We start from the raw sequence: 16,353 nt of genomic DNA on the forward strand, positions 1-16,353 counted from the left end.
ACGCCAACGGCGACGCTGCTCAGCCCGGAAACAGGCGCGCAAGAGCTGTGCTCTAAAGCATTGCGCTTGGGAAAATCTGATAGTATTAAGCCCACAAAACACCACCATTTACCAGATTTGTCTCGAAAAATGTTTACTCTCGTGGCCTGTCCTGTGCATGCGGCCTCCTACTCACAATGTATTGGCAAAAGCCACAAGCTGAATGACATAAACTAAGATTAAGTGAACTGCACTCTATTTAGAAGGTCTCGGCATATTATGTGCAAATACATGGCAAGTAAGTAGTACTACTCACACTTCGTGTGAGTGGTAGTAGTGACAGCACTGTGGAGGAAGGAACCCGATTAAAAGCTCTAAAAAAGATTAAAAGTTTCAAAATTGACCCAATATTTATGTCATGAAAGTCAAATCAAATATGGCCCCTCCACCACTGAGAATAATCATTTCTGAGGATCATCATCCACAAAAGTTATGATTTATGGACCTCCTGTAGGTTGCAATAAAGATTGGAATGAGACAGGCAGACATCAAGGCACCTTTAGTGTCCACTAGAGTGCAGTAATGTAGGTCTGTATTGTGTCAGTCATTCATTCAGTCAGTGAGAGGCCCATAAATTGCAATTCTGAATAATATGACAATTCGCAGAAAGCGTTGCTGGAAGAGAGGTTTTAATTATCCAATTCAAAAGATTCGATTTTTGAAAGTCTACAAGTTGCCATATTCAAGGATGACAATTTTCAGAAGCCATCACAGGAAGCCACAGAGGTTGTAATTATCCAATAAAATAAACTTTATTATTCAATGGCTAGAAATTGTTCTTTTCAATGTTAGAAACCGTCACTGGAATTTTCAGAGAAAGAAAAAGTTTAATTTTTATCTGTCAGTATTTTTATCCCCATAAAGCAAAAGCTTATAACACATTTTGGTATGAACCAATGTAGATGTTTCATAAATGGCAGGTATTTAAACATGCCACTTTAACAATTCAAAGCTGGAGGCTTAGCAGTTCCCAGTCACGGTTATGATGATGCCAATCTAACAAAATATAAAAAATGAGATGAACAAAAGATAGGAGCTCCAAACTTAGAAATCACAATAAAACAGAAAAGAAAAACTAGTTCTGATCATCTATTTTGCCACAAACAATTGGTTTTGTTATCAAAGAAAGCAGCAGAAGGACCATGCTTTCCGAGTTCCTATATTTAACTCATTGAATGCACTAAGTGTTGCAATTAAGGCATTGTCTGAATTTCATTAGCTATTAAAAAAATGCAATACTACGATAGAAATTCCTGCATGGCCTATCCTTCATATGAGCTTTATTGATGCATGCTCATAAAGGAACAGATGTTAATGAAATACAATAAAAATATGTGATTTTATACGCAGACAAAAGACAATAAAAGACAAACAAAAAGGCAGCCTTGAAATCCTGAAACCGTGTCCACGGCAGGTGTTGCTGTCCATCAAAAAATGCATTACAGTGAACTTTGCGTTACTTTATGGCAATGCATTACATTACATCACATGCTATGGCAATTTTGTGAACTTGTTCGTTCATTTTTCTCTTTTATTGATAATTGTCAGTTTTTGTACCACTGTCTGTCAGTTGATGTCTTTCTTTTGCAGTAATTTTATGTTTTTTTTTATTTGTGCTCTTGAACATTTCGTAACTCTATTGTACAACCTCTACAGTAGTGCCTTAGGGGCAGAGCAGGAATGTGGATAAATATAAATAAAGAAAATAAAGACACTGTGGGAAGCACACAGAAGGGTATACGTTTGAGACCATGTCTACTTCTTTAGTCTAAAGATTCATTGCGCTCGATGCGAGCTTTGTGAGCATGACGATAAATGAAAATGAATTCAACGACACAAGGATTCTCAAACCGTATTCCTAGAGTCCTAGGGGTTCTTCAAAGCGTCCTCGAGGGTCCTCTTAGTTTACCAAGTACCTCGGCCATCCCAGATCCAAAGTACTGTGTCTTTTCAGCTAAATAAATATTGAAAAGATTTGGGCCATCCAGTGAGGCAACTATTCCAAACGTTTCCTAATACACATGTCATTGTCTACAAGCTCTGTAGACTCCTACGTCGCTTTACTGCATCAATGCCAAAGCCTGGAAAGGTTCCTCAACTATCAATCAAGAGGTAGGTTCTCCTCAAAATTGAAAAAATTGAGAACTCCTACACTAAGAATCAATTTAACGTACCAATCAAGTTAGATCAGTCACAGGTCAGATGATCCAATGGTATACCAAGCATACAAACGCAGCACAGCTAGGAGCAAGGAGAAGTAAAGCACGCGCTGCATCACCCAGGGATCCTAGGTTCAATCCCCACCTCTGCCTGTTTTGATCAAGATGAACATCATACCGGCGTATGGTCGTGGATCACTACCGCATGATGCATCTTAAAGACCCTAAGTTGGAAGTGGTACCGTTAATGTTAATTATTTCCCTGTAAGAATGTTCGGAAGGTGACCTTGTAGGCAATTTCCGGCGTCGACCGAGGTGTTCCCTTTTTATAAAAGCATACCTGCCAAGTTCGGATAAAATAAATCAGGGCGATTTTCTAAGCCTGTGGGGACGGTTGGGAGGCAAAAAAAAAATAAAGTAGAGAAATACTTTTTTTTTTTTTTTTAAACAAATATTGACAATGAATTATAAGCAAATATTTACACCTATATTCGCAATAAAGTGGAAATGATTGAGTCACCAAGCTTGGGGGGAGAGTTGAGAGGAAAAAAAAAAAAAAGAAAGATAGCATTTTTTTTTTTAAAGAAATATTGACAATGATATTAAAGCAAATACAGTTGAACCTCGATGTAACGAAGTCGGTAAAATTCGCAATTTACTTCGTTACATTGAAATTTCGCTAAATCGAAATTTGGCTTTAGCATGCGAAAAAAAAAATTCCGAAACATTTTACGGGTATGAAAACTCACCGAAAATGACATTTATTTAGGGGCAAAGTAGTCCGCGAGTTTTGCTTGCGCCTTGTCCGACAGTAGCAGCGGCGTCGGCGGCGTCATACGGCGTTCGAGCGCCCAGAGCGCTTGCACGGCATCTTGCTGCCCATGCGGCGCCGGGTACCTCCTCAGTACGTCCATTGCGTTGAGCACTTCCCGAGTGCTCGTGATCTCGGCAGTTTCTTCCGGATGGCGTCCAAAACGTTTGCTTTCTCATCCAAAGAAAGAATTTTACGTTTCCTTATGGCAGCAAGCACGTAAGTGAACCGCCCGGTTAAAAAATAAAGCTGTTTAGTTTAGGCGGTGCCAATGTTTCCAACCTACACAGCACTCTTGACCGCACAGTTTACTTGCCCCCTTGCGCCCACAGTGTGCTTGCGCCTTTGCTTTACATCACGCTCGCAAGACGATAATCGGTCTTTTCGGTCTTCTCCTAGATGGCACTGCCCGTGCGGTCGCGCGGTCGCGCCATCACGTCGCTCCCCCGCTGAAGTTGGCTCCCGCGCTACCCGCGGTACAGTGGACTATGATGATCAGTGAATGTCAGTGGTGATGCTGTTATGCCGTGTTAACTTTTTGCTCGGCATTTTCTGGCCAGCCTCGCGGAATCCGCTTTGCCGCATGCCTCGCCGGCGCTACCGGCGCCGCATCCTCGGGCAGCCTAGGAACGTTGGAAGGCCTGTCCCCGTGAAGTAACCTATCAAGCGCTCGCGTTTGCGCATAATTTTTTTTTTAACCACAATTTTTTTGCGAAGTTGTTTTTTAGAGTTGATTTATTTATTTCCTTCTATGGCAATGGCGCTTCGTTATATTGAAATAGCAGCAAAATAGACTTCGTTATATAGGGACTAAAAATACATGGGGTCTATGGGCAAGAAATTATGAAAAATAAAATACTTCGTTAAATCGAGGATTTCGTTACATTGAAGTTCGTTATATCGAGGTTCGACTGTACTTACAAAAATATCTGTAATAAAGTGGGAATGCTTGAGCCACCAAGCTTGCTACACTGTTATTCATGATGGTTGCATGTCTGCCTGACCAAGGTAAACCTGCAACTTCACTGGTACCTTAGACAAGATGTCCATTAAGATTAAAAACATTTGGGATTATTTATTCTCGCAAAGTAGAAAACATGAAATTAGAAAAGTAAAAACAAAATTGACCGCATCTCCACGTGGTGAATGATGTTTATTGGGGCGAAGCTCTGGTGGTGCAGACGCTTAGCCGCAGCAGGCCGAGCCTTTTGTTCGTTTTCATCCATGTCAGAAAGAGAATGTGTGGTATGGAACGTGGTTATATACGCATTTGAACGCAGCGCCCTCTCGTCTATAAACGTTGAGCCAATGCATGCAAAGTTTAACACAATTATATACGGATTTGACTGCAGCGCCCTCTCCTGTAAAGACGTTGAGCGGCTACATGCAACATTTCATCCATGACATCCCCAGCTCTTTGGTTACTACCACATCTCGGAGCCCCCTACTCGTCCCGCAGTCGTGGCCGAGTGGTTAAGGCGATGGACTAGAAATCCATTGGGGTCTCCCCACACAGGTTTGAATCCTGTCGACTGCGCAAACATTTTTTTTCATCATTTTTTTTTTTTTTTTTCCTTACACGAGCACGAGGTCCAGCAAGATCGATGTGAGCACGGACGCCGAACAGACAAGGCTAAGGAGCTTCGCCACTAAAAATAAAAATTGATCGCGTCTCCACGGGGTGAATGACGTTGATTGGGGCGAAGCTCTGGTGATGCTTGTCTGCGTAGATGCTGAGCCGCAGCATGCCGAGCCTTTCGTCCGTTTTCATCCATGTCAGAAAAAGAATGTGTGGTATGGAATGTGGTTATATACGCATTTGAGCATTTGACCGCAGCGCCCTCTCGTCTATAAACGTGGAGTCAATGCATGCAAAGTTTAACGCGATTATATACGCATTTGACCGCAGCACCCTCTCCTGTATAACATTTTTTTTGTTGCTTTACACGAGCATGTGAGCATGAGCACGAGCACCAGCAAGATCGATGTGAGCACGGACGCCGGACGGACAAGGCTAGACCCTAAGGAGCTTTGCCCCTAAAAAAAAAAAGATACTGAGTGCACTAGCTGCCTGCGCTGGCGTCTTGAGAAGTCCGTCTTTTGTCCCTCTTCAAACCAGACCGACGAATTTTGCGGAGCACTCACTTGTGCTGCAATAATTCTAACGAGTGCGAAAAAATCGGTCAACTCCAAATGTGGTTACAAAGGGAGAATGCGGAACTGGAGGATTCTGCCCGATCCTCTTCGGAGAATCGACATCCAGGTCTTACACACAGTGAAAATTTCTCTGCTTAGCTACCTTCTTTTACTGCGGCGCTGTTAAGGGTTGGTTTCCCCAGTTTCGTGTTCGGTACCAAACAAATGTCGACACAAAACTACACAAAACTCTGGACAGCTACCGCCATCTATCAGCGACGGCAGCAACCTTTCCAGCCTTTCCATCAAGGTGTGCAATGGTCCAGGGGTGTCCATCGTGTACGTCCCCCCTCGAAGCTCAAGAGAGACATTGAAGCATTCATGATGGACGTCTTCGGCTGGGTCATGCTCGGCAACGACACGTCTGCCGTAGTGACGGGTGACTTTAACGTTGACAGTGCATGCCAGCAGAGGAAAGTGGTTCACTTCGTTTATGCTCGAGCACTTCAAGCTCGCGTGTGTAAACGAACCTATGGCGCTTACGACCAGGCATCGGACGTGCATAGACCTCGCCTTCACGAAGAACGTGCCTGCCGTCAGCGTACACCCTGGGGTGGTCTACCACAGCGATCACGAGGCAATGGTCACTGTGGTTACGAAATAAATAACAACCCTGGATCGTTATATTATGTGAGATTCTTTAAACGTTCAAATAACCAATTGCCCAATCACACCTTAATCCTTACATTTATAAATATGCAGTTGTTACCAGTGTGGTTCTGCCAAAGTGCTCGCCGTTCACTGCTACCCACTGCTCGCCGCTCGTCGGAGCTATCCACGTGCATCTACCAGTGATGATGTTCCATTTTCCATATTCAGTTGTTTCGAAGCAGTTACGGCTTATACTGCACGCCTTTCTGTGGCGCCTGCGCTTACGAGCGGCATTGGGTACTACAAAGTGTGGCACATCGCACTAAGCAGAGGAACATTGAGGCATCAATCCATTAGCAATGCGCTCCTTCTGTCGCCTATTTCAACGTATGAATTTGAATAAATCAATTAATAGGCTGTGATTTCGCTTGTATCGTGTCTCATTTCGAGTCTTTTTCGAAATGACATCCGAGTCTTTTTCGTGCCTGCAGACTGTCGCGCACGCTCCAGTCTGCCACGATATGAAACCGCATTGCACTTGCATTTCACCCCTTTCAATACAAACATGCCATGAAATCGAACACTGTTGTCCCGCCATCGCCTGGCCAGGAAATACCAAACGCTGAGAGTACTGCGACTTGCACAAAGGTACTTAACTTATGGACAGGAGCGCGGTGAAACCTCCTATCAGAAAGTTTAGAACGTGAATGATTCTACTATGATTCCTTTTGTAACAATTATGTGACCACCGAGGGACTGCTAACAACCTTCGCACTTGTTCGAAACTCCGGACTGTCTGGACGGACAGCGTACGAGCCACAACCGTCTCCTCGAACGGGGCCGCCCACAGGGCCTGCAGCAGTCGGCAGAGCGCCACTCGGAAAGCTCTAGATGGCTCAATCCAGCCAGCCAACCAATTAGCCACAGCCTCTCTAGACGGCTCGATTCAGCCAGCCAGCCAGACAGCCAGCCAACCAACCAGCCAGATACAGTCAAACCCACTTATAACGAACGTGATAGTTCCGCGAAAAGTGGTCGTTTTATCAGTAGTTCGTTATATCTGGACTTCCCTTTAAAACGTTATAAATAAGGAAAATGAAGCTGGTATAGGTAGTTTCACTCTGCCAGCTCTTTACTTAAAGAAACTGTTTGCACGATATTAACGGGCCCCCAATTCTAACGCGATTGCAGATTTAGCTTTCAGATAAATAAAAAGTAAATTGCTGCCGATTCTACTGCACAAGGAAAATAATGGACATTGACCACATACCTCATAGAACAGATTTAATGAAACGCACCACACCGCAAAAATAAATGCCGAGCACTAGCCCGACGATGGTTCTTCGCTGTCTACAGAGATAATTAATACTTGCTTTGGTCTAAAACGTTTTAAGTGCCGTGCTTCTTGCGCATGTACGAGTGCGCGGCCGTGGCCTCTGGCAGGGTCGTCTTTCAAACAACACTTTGCGAGCTCGTCGGGTGGCAGGGATTGCGAGCCACGCAGTGCTGCTCCGTTGTCATCTTTTTCCGCCAGCGTGATGCCCTTTCGTTTAAACAAAGCCTCTTGGTGGATTTTTTTTTTTTTTTTTCCATCTTAAAACGACAGACACGAGTCTGTAGATGCGAGAGAATGTGCATGATACCAAAATGGCGAACGTAAACAAACTGTAACAATGGCGATGGGGCTAACCAACTTGTACCGAGCATTGAGCTCTTCTTGAGCTGCATACAGTTCGCATAGAACGAACGCGAACAAACGAACACAGCACGGCAGGAGAGTTGACCCTCGTCCTCTTCTCCTTCCCGCACGCGCACAATGAGCAGACTACGCAACCCGAGAGGACGTTTTCGTTTTTGTAGTTTTGTTTTCTCCCCTGCCACGATGCTGTGAAAATGACCTTGAGCGTCTCGCGGACCGCCGCGCCTAACATCTCTTTTAATCTTCGTTTTTTTTTTTTTTTTTCTTTTTCTCTCTCTCTTTCTTTTTTTTGTTCTTCTTTCCTTGTTGCTTTTTTTTTTTTTTTTAAAGCAGACTTTATGTTTGTTGTAACAGTATGATGCTTTAAAAAACGGTCGTTTTATCTAGACCAATTTTAATGGGTAGGGCCTTGAACTCTCATATTTTCTTAAAGTTGGTCGTTATAACCGATAGGTCGTTATATGTGGGATCGTTATAAGTGGGTTTGACTGTATAGCCTCTCTAGATAGCTCGATCCAGCCAGCCAGCCGGTCAATTAGCCAGCCATAGCCTCGTGACCAAACGCTTCCATATTTTCAGTTGCACCCTCTCTAACCATACAGGACTCTAGCTGTTGTCTACAGAAAACCCTACGAGTCGGTCAAATGGCAGACGACCCGAGTAGTCGGTCGACCCGGGAGTCGACCCGGAAGATGGGGCTCACCGTTGCGGGCGCCGACGTCGACCAGCGCGTCGAGGCTGAAGCTGGGGCCGAAGAAGGTGGTCCCTTCCAGCTTGGAGCCCGTCTTGGGGGTCCGGGGGGTGCCCACGGGGGAACTCTTGGGCATGCGCCCACCCGGGGAAGACGCCTCGCACTCCTCCACCTCCGGCCCTGGGGACAACAGGAAGCATGCTCTTTCAGGAATGAGAAACTGAATGAAGAACGGGAACAAGGGCAGGCAGAACGAGGACACAGACACTGCCTTGTCCTCCTTCCGCTTGTCCTCCAATCGACCAATCATTTCTTTTGGTTTTCCGAGACAAGAGAAGACTCTTTTTCGAAAGGTCCAGGGGTGTTCTAGCATTATTTTTGTTGCTTCGATTTTTTATGGCGTCTACCGACTTGTGCAACTATGAGCGTTGCTACTGGTGGGAAAGAGCCGACATGACGGCTCTGACCCAATTTCACTTGGAACGTAAAATCACCCGTTATGGCATACCAAAGTCGTGGCCCCAAACTGCAAACATCAAATGCTCGGGGTATTGCCTCCCCTCCATCTCCTCAGCCGATGCCCTAAACAACAAATAAAAACTAAAAAAAAAAAAAAAAGTGGGCACATGTAGAGCTAAATATCCGCGAAAGTAAACGTTGAGAGCATTGCTCACAAACTGTCAACTGTGAAATTGCTCAAAACGTGAAATCTAGGCTCGAAGGTGCATTCGCAATTTAAGTCGGATGTTTTTACGAATGACTGCATAGTTCACGGACCGACATAAGCATTCATTCATTTTAATGCAGAATGTGTTTTATCAGCCGAATTCCATGGAGATCCGTAATGTTTGGCTGTAACCAAAACCGACACTGAAAAGCATTACAGTGTAGACCGCATATAACGTATGTCGCGGGTGTCAAGAAAATCCGCATTATAAGCGGTACCGCGCTATAACCAAAACATCAATTTTTCAGGTCAAAATACATGCCATCAGACAAGTTACCTTTGTAAAAGAATTTATTTTATGTTAGATGAAAAATAAAGCTTAGTTTGAGGGAAGTCTTTATTTCACCAGACTAGTAAACTTCTCTCTCAAGTGTGTCACACATTTTGATAGAAATGAGCGACTTTTGCCTGGAGCAGCCTTTTAACGGCGTCGCGGGTTGCAAACGGACGTTGCAAGCATTCAGGATTGCTAACCCTAATCACTTTTCTACAGCGATGAAAGCACGTGAAATCCGCATCCTTTATACGGTAAACTTCTTAGTGAGCGCGTTGGTAATGATGTAGGTTTAGAAAGAGTTATATACGTAAAAACAGGGGACGGAACAACACATCTTTCAACTTTCAACAAACAAATGAATTTATTGCCGGACACTTCGCCTTCGGAGCTCCACTATAGGAGAGGGAAAGTTAAAAGGAGGGGGAAGGGGAAGGAGGGCGGGGGGGGGGGGGGGGAGGGGGCAAGACAAGGACCCGGGAGAAAACTGGGGGAAAGTAAAGCGCAGAGACAGCGAAAGGAGAGGAAGGAGAAGCAGGCATCGCAAAAAGTCTCATCTCCTCCACCCGCACAAAGTCCTGACAACACCTCTCCTCATCTAGCCTGGAGGGACAGCTCAGCCGCCTCACAAACGCCGGATACCTGCGCGACCTGCTGGCCTCCATGCTCAGAAAACTAATAGTTGAAAAAGCCGCCGCTCGGAAGCCTGCCCGGCAGAGGTATACAACCATCCCCTATTTCCACAACACCGCCCACCGACTAAAAGCAGTGGCTCGATGTTTCGACATGGACGTTGCTTTTTCGTGCCCCTTCAAGTTGAGCGCCATGTGCCGCCTGGTAAACTCTCCCCCTCCTCCCAAGATCAGCTGCGCCAAGAGGCATGCGGCCCCCTTTGTTCCCTGCGCGGTCGGACGGGTGTATTCAGTGCCCTTCTCGTGCGGGGCAGAGTACATCGGACAGACGGGCCGCTGCCTCAACGACGCCTGCGCGAACATGAGAGAGAAATAGAAAAAAACGACGAGGACTCCCAACACCCCATGGTCCATCACCTCAAGGTTTGCGCTCCATGCGCCCCCGAGTTCCCGTCCGCGCGTGTTCTGGGGGCCAACAAGAACCGCTACGGGCGCGAGATCGTGGAGGCGTTCGTCATAAAAGAGGCGCCGAAGAACATTTCCTCGGCCTCGTTGTCGCTGTCCGAGAGAGAGGTTACATTCCTGAGACCGGAGTTGACGGCCTTGGCGGGCCGGGCGAGCGCCCCTTGCTCCTGAGAGGGAAATCGGGATGCTTCCTTCCTTCCTCTTTTTTCGCTGTCTCTGCGCTTTACTTTCCCCCAGTTTTCTCCCGGGTCCTTGTCTTGCCCCCCCCCCCCCCCCCCCCCCCGCCCTCCTTCCCCTTCCCCCTCCTTTTAACTTTCCCTCTCCTATAGTGGAGCTCCGAAGGCGAAGCGTCCGGCAATAAATTCATTTGTTTGTTGAAAGTTGAAAGATGTGTTGTCCCGTCCCCTGTTTTTACGTATATAACTCTTTCTAAACCTACATACTTTATACGGTACGCGCCAGTAATACCTTCAACTTGAGCACAGGCATGAAATGCTCCAAATAAGAAATCCGGGTGATGTTTCAAAACACAAATGCTTAGAAAGCACCACTGTAGTCAAAGTAAACAAACACATCGACACGGGCATTTCTGCCGCCTTGAGAGTGCCGCCACAACATCGCCGCACGAGTAGGTGGATCTTCCCTTCTAGTACAAGCTGGGTTATCATAGCGACATACGGCGAAAATTCACAGTCAAGGATAGCGCTTTTACGCGGAACAATGAGCTTCCACTACGCCGTCTACGTCGACGATCACAATCGACGCCATGTTTGCAGATAGAAGCACCCGGCCCGCGAACACTGCTCTTCGACGTGCGATTGGTCTGTCGTTGCGGTTGTTTCCAGCGCAGCGAAGGGACGCACGCACGTGAACGACACATGCGTGCGTCCCTCCGTCGCTATAGCGACTGAAGCCTCTCTCTTCTCTTCTCCCCGATTCTTCAAGCAACCTCCTTGCCCCGCGAGTGCCGCTTGCGGCTTGCGCCTTTATCTAGTCAATCTAGTGTCGTACAGGGAAGCGTGCTCGCTGCGCCGGTCAGTCGGCGCGCTCCTCCAGAAACCGCACTATAACTGGTATTTCCCTTCGCGCACCTGCATTTTAAGAGGTATGTAATTACATGGAGTTGTTCTATGAGAGGCGAACCGGTGGTTTGCAAAAGCCGCGTTATACCCGGTCCTGCACTATAAGCGGTTACGTTGTAAGTGGTCTATACTGTACTACCATAGGGAACCATATAAAAGGATTGAGATTGTGAGCCAAGTACTTTGCCGAACGAGCTACCCGGGGTCGGGGGACGAAGCAGCCAAATGCGAAGTCATTAGTGCAGCACGTGAACGCACGGTAGCACCTTATGCGGTTTTTCCTGTCATGCTGTGTCATCTCGCAGCGTACGCCAGAAATGAGAGCAAACCTTCGTTAGGCACTGTCATTCAGATGCCCTTTTTCGTCTTCCCTGGAAGGCCTATCACACATTCTGCGCTTACGAGTCTTTGTCAGCATGATCAAGCTTGCATAATTTTTATAAACCAGTACGGCCTCAATTATATCTTTGCCTGGGTTGGTAACTGATATGTTTATGCAATTGCATATTGCACAGCATTGTTAGTGCCATGGCATTTGCATAACCTTTTTCATATTTGACTTTGAAAAAGTGTTTGCAGGTACCAAATTTAACCCCTTAAGTGCCTCAAATGAGCTGCTCCCACCGCACCAGTAGTCTTGTTGAGGGCGACAAGAAACCAAAAAGGAGGAAACTCTCTTTCAATTCCTCCTTTCCATTCGAGAATGAGGGAGGCTCTCCTCCTTCCTGCAGGGAGTAGCTCGAAGACCCACTCTTAGGAACATGAGGGGAGAAGCGGGCAAGTGGGAATTGAGAGAAGGAAACTGGGAACCAGTTTTCTTCTCGGCAGAAGACGATTTTGTAGGTCGGCCTTTAACAACCCTTCAATTCTAAGGGAAAAGCAACAAATGGTGATCACTTGACCGTGCTAACAATGTCTCACTTTGCCCTTCCTATTCCACCCCTGCATAGTCACTGGCAAGATAAGAACAGCAGTGCCCCTCTTTCAGAGGACTCGCCTCCGGCATGCGCTCGTTGCTTTCCATGAAACTTTGGGTGCGCGTGGTCACTCGAGGCTCGCGAGACATCCGAGCGTTATCGAGGGTAGCAAGCTCGCGCCGGAGGCAGGCCAACTGGTGCGCCTCCCTGCCATTCTAATCCTGCCACTGACTACAGCAGCCTTAGACTGGCCAACAGTATTGACAAGTAAAACTAGGTGAAAAGAAATCGTAGGAACGGGTGGATGACTTTCTCGAAAAAAAAAATGGATCCAGCTACACACTGGATTAATGCCGTCACACCATGTGCGTTAACAAACAAAGTCACGCATGCTCAATTTTGAAATGCGGCGACAATCGCTCCAAATATGCAATGATGCAAAGGCGGGACTCGTTCGGCAGACGGCCGACGGGCGAAAGGCATTCACCTGTCGCCTTGGGCCGCTTTCGGTATGTCTGTACAAATGGAGAGGAAGGCAACGAAGTGGCCCCGGACGGAGATTCTTCTGGCTTGAACTCTGGGAGCTTGGCGAACTGAGCGTTGAAGTTGACCTCTTCCAACACCCTGCATTTGTTAATGAGGTGCAAAAACGTCAAGTCCCCTTTGTTGCAGCGGGCCCAACGTTCTACAAAATCAACTTCGGCCCAGTTCTCGGCGCAATGCGACATTAGATATTGGAAGCAGCACAGGAATGAAGACAGTAAAATGTTGAGAAGAAACCTTTCAGCCTTTCCACTCTGGTGAAGAAGGAAGACCAGCGAAGCTGCACTATGGTGGCAATGAAGTAATGGCCGGCTGCAAGTCGGCAAGGCAGAGTGGAAAGGCTGGAAAGGTTGCCGCCATCTATGAGCGACGGCAGTATCCAGACAACCAGCAAGCCGGTTGTCTCGTTGCCGCAGTTGTTCATAGATGGCGGTAGCTGTCCAGAGTGTTCTGTCGACATTTATTTGCTGGTGAACATGGTCTTGGGGAAACTAGCCCTTAACAGCTGCGCTGAAATTAAGTGCGGCAAAAAGCGAGGCCACTGTATATTTTCTGCAACCGAAGGAACTCCTTCCCCTTCACCTTTTCATTCAGAGTTCCGATAAACAGTCAACAAGTTAAGTGACACAACAAAATATGGCACTTCGACCATCAGCGAGGCCTTAAAAAAATGGTGAACCGAGATTTGAATTTCAAAAAAACAATGCAAGAGATGTTGGCGGGATGCTACAATCCCTACAACACTACTCGTAAGGCGATATCTCCAATGGACGGCCGTATTTTGGGAACAAAAAGGTCGAGATTGAACTAGGCCGACGAGGTGAAGATATCTTGTTTTCTCCTCTCCTCACTTCGTCCCCTCATGTTAGCGAGGCGGAGAAGACGCGAGGTTGTTCCCTCTCCTTCTCGAAGAAACACGACATAAACATTTCTGTCAAATGCTTTTTTTGAAAAATACGGTCACCCGTTCGCGATATCGCTGTATGAGGGATGTTTTGGTGTTTGTAGCATCCCGTTGCACGCTTTTGCCACGTGTTTTGTGGAATCCAGCTTTCGGTTCAGCATCCCTTTAAATTTGTGTTGTACATCAAAAAAGTCTGAAACTGCGAGTGCTCGAAGAGAACAAACCCCTGGTTTCCTAGAAGTCTAGTTTGAAGACTTATGAAGGAGTTCCGAATGCCTCTTTCAAAACACAGCATTTGCTCGTATAGTTTGTGCACCTCATTTTTTTTTTTTTAAATTTAATTTCGGGGGAAAGGGAGTGTGCGAATTAGAGCTCTACACGGGCCTGGGCCAACCCGAAATCCCGGGGAATGTGCATCTTTTTCGGGCACCGAGCCTTAACGTGCTCGGTGCCTTAACTGCCTTAACTCGCACTGTCGAGGAACCTCCTGCCGGGCCATGCTCAGGCCGGGCTGGGTCGGGTAGGCGTCTCGTTGGGTTGGACCCGGGTCGAGCGAGACTGCTGAATGGGCCTGAGCCGGGTCGGGCCTCAGACGACAGGCCCGAGCAGGGCTCTATCTAGCGAAAATTACCTAAGGATTCCTAAGAGGAAAAAAACTTTTTTTCTATATTTCGCACACTTCACACTTTCTGCGTCAGCTGCCAGCCAGGTACCACTGGGCGCGCGAGGTAAGCTTGGGAAGGCTGGTGCGGCCATAAGACGAGCGAGGAGAAAACAACTGCCAAGGTACACACAGACAGAATGGACAAGATGGGACATAATCATCTCAACATAATCCTGTCGGGCTCCAAGTTTAATGGGACTCAAAAAGTTTGAGCACTTTCAAGAGTGGAAATGCAATTCACAAACCATTGCACGCTTCCCCTCGCATTTGGCGAGTTTCAACCCAGGTAACCACTCAAGCGCTGGACTTCAAAACGAACGAATGTCACCAGCACCCACTCAGCAAAAAGAAAAACCATAAGCGAGAATAGACCCTTTCCAAACTGCGTGTCGTCTAGAGGCTGCCGTGCCGTTCATCCGAGTCCGTCATTGTTTGGTTGCGTTTGACACAAGGGCTCTGTTGGCGCTAAGCACGAACCCGGCTCGAACGAATGTTACCAGCACCCACTCAGCAAAAAGAAAAACCATAAGCGAGAATAGACCCTTTCCAAACTGCGTGTCGTCTAGAGGCTGCCGTGCCGTTCATCCGAGTCCGTCATTGTTTGGTTGCGCTCGACACAAGGGCTCTGTTGGCGCTAAGCACGAACCCGGCTCGGCTCGCATAAAAAACAAACGCTGCATCAATGTTTGGCGAGGTCTCGGGTACGGTTGCATGATTCATGCCCGAGAAGCAGCGACGCCAATGTCGCCCGACAGACTCTCGGAAGTCCGAGGCCCTCACCTGTCCATCCCGTCGTCCACGGTACGCTTGAGGATGGACTTCCTGACCTCCCTGGCACTGGGGGGGCCGCAGCTGCCGGCCTCCTCCCTGAGATCGGGTGCCTCTGGCGGGGGGTCCTCCCTGGCCTGGGGGGCCGGCGGGGCCCGACTAGACTCGTCGCTGAGATCCGCGGTGCGCGAGGACTCCGTCGAGCTCTTGCGGGGGTTGAGCTGCCCGGGCGCCCGTCCCAGCTGGGCCGGCGTCGGGGCCAGCACGAAGCGGGGCTGGTCCCGGGGCCAGCCGTCACTCGCCTCCCCCTGGCCGCTGGGCACGTCAGGAGGAGGCTGCGGGAGGCGCCACTGCTGATGCAGCTGCAGCGCCTGCTGTTGCTGTTGATGATGTTGCAGTTGCTGCTGTTGCTGATGATGCTGTTGCTGCTGCTGCTGATGATGCTGCTGCTGCTGCTGCTGATGATGCTGTTGCTGCTGCTGATGATGCTGTTGCTGCTGCTGCTGATGATGCTGTTGCTGCAGCTGTTGCTGTAGGTGTCGCTGCTCTTCGAGGGAAGGCAGCGACAGCGGGCTTTGCTGCTGCGAAATGGTTGCAGTGGAAATGGAGAAAAGGTATAGACCTTTTGTGTGTGGGCATTGAAGTCTAGACTACCCAGAAAAAACAATTTCTGCAAACAAAGTTCATTTTGCAAAAATGCCATATTTACATCCACCAACATCTAGAGAGTATTCTCAGAAAGTTTCATTACTTTGCACAGCATAGTTAATTTTTTATAAATTATTTTCGGTACACCGATGCTAACGAAAAGCCAGGGGTTGGAGCACTTTGAATCATCTTTCTCCGTTCCACTTTTCGGCATAAATTTCACTTTAGGAAACCTATTGTTTGCCTATTACACAATAGAGAATTATTCTTAGGGGTTTTCTGGGATAGAATTTTGAGAGGAACATGCCTGGCTGGTTAGTTCTTCTACTTTAACATTCTTTCATGCTTAAAAAACTACTTTTGTAAAAAAGCGCAGACATGAAAATATTTGTAATCTTTTCATAGAGTTATACTTAGGAAAAACATTGCAATATAGCAAAATAACTAGCTGGGCATGAGCTATGGGTTTTCCTATGAGAATATTACACATAAAAATCACAAAAGTTTATTTTATTTTAAAACAAAAGTTTTCCTAAGCGAACA

General features: G+C 47.2%; 1 protein-coding gene across 3 annotated transcripts in view; it reads right to left on the reverse strand.

The window, feature by feature from the left end:
• LOC115323227 (protein capicua homolog) overlaps positions 1–16,353 on the reverse strand; it is a 77,273-nt gene that overhangs the window by 6,632 nt on the left and 54,288 nt on the right. For 2 of the 3 annotated variants that reach the window (XM_029983604.4, XM_040503008.2), the window contains 3 exons: positions 15,175–15,743; positions 12,771–12,907; positions 8,199–8,366 (listed from right to left, as the gene is read on the reverse strand). In XM_029983604.4, the coding sequence (XP_029839464.3) occupies positions 8,199–8,366; positions 12,771–12,907; positions 15,175–15,743 (874 nt within the window). The remainder of the gene's footprint in view (positions 1–8,198; positions 8,367–12,770; positions 12,908–15,174; positions 15,744–16,353) is intronic. The other variant, XM_040503007.2, reaches the window with a different exon arrangement.

The sequence above is a fragment of the Ixodes scapularis genome, unplaced genomic scaffold, assembly GCF_016920785.2.
Source record: "Ixodes scapularis isolate PalLabHiFi unplaced genomic scaffold, ASM1692078v2 PGA_scaffold0__279_contigs__length_252992795, whole genome shotgun sequence".
Taxonomy (NCBI): domain Eukaryota; kingdom Metazoa; phylum Arthropoda; class Arachnida; order Ixodida; family Ixodidae; genus Ixodes; species Ixodes scapularis.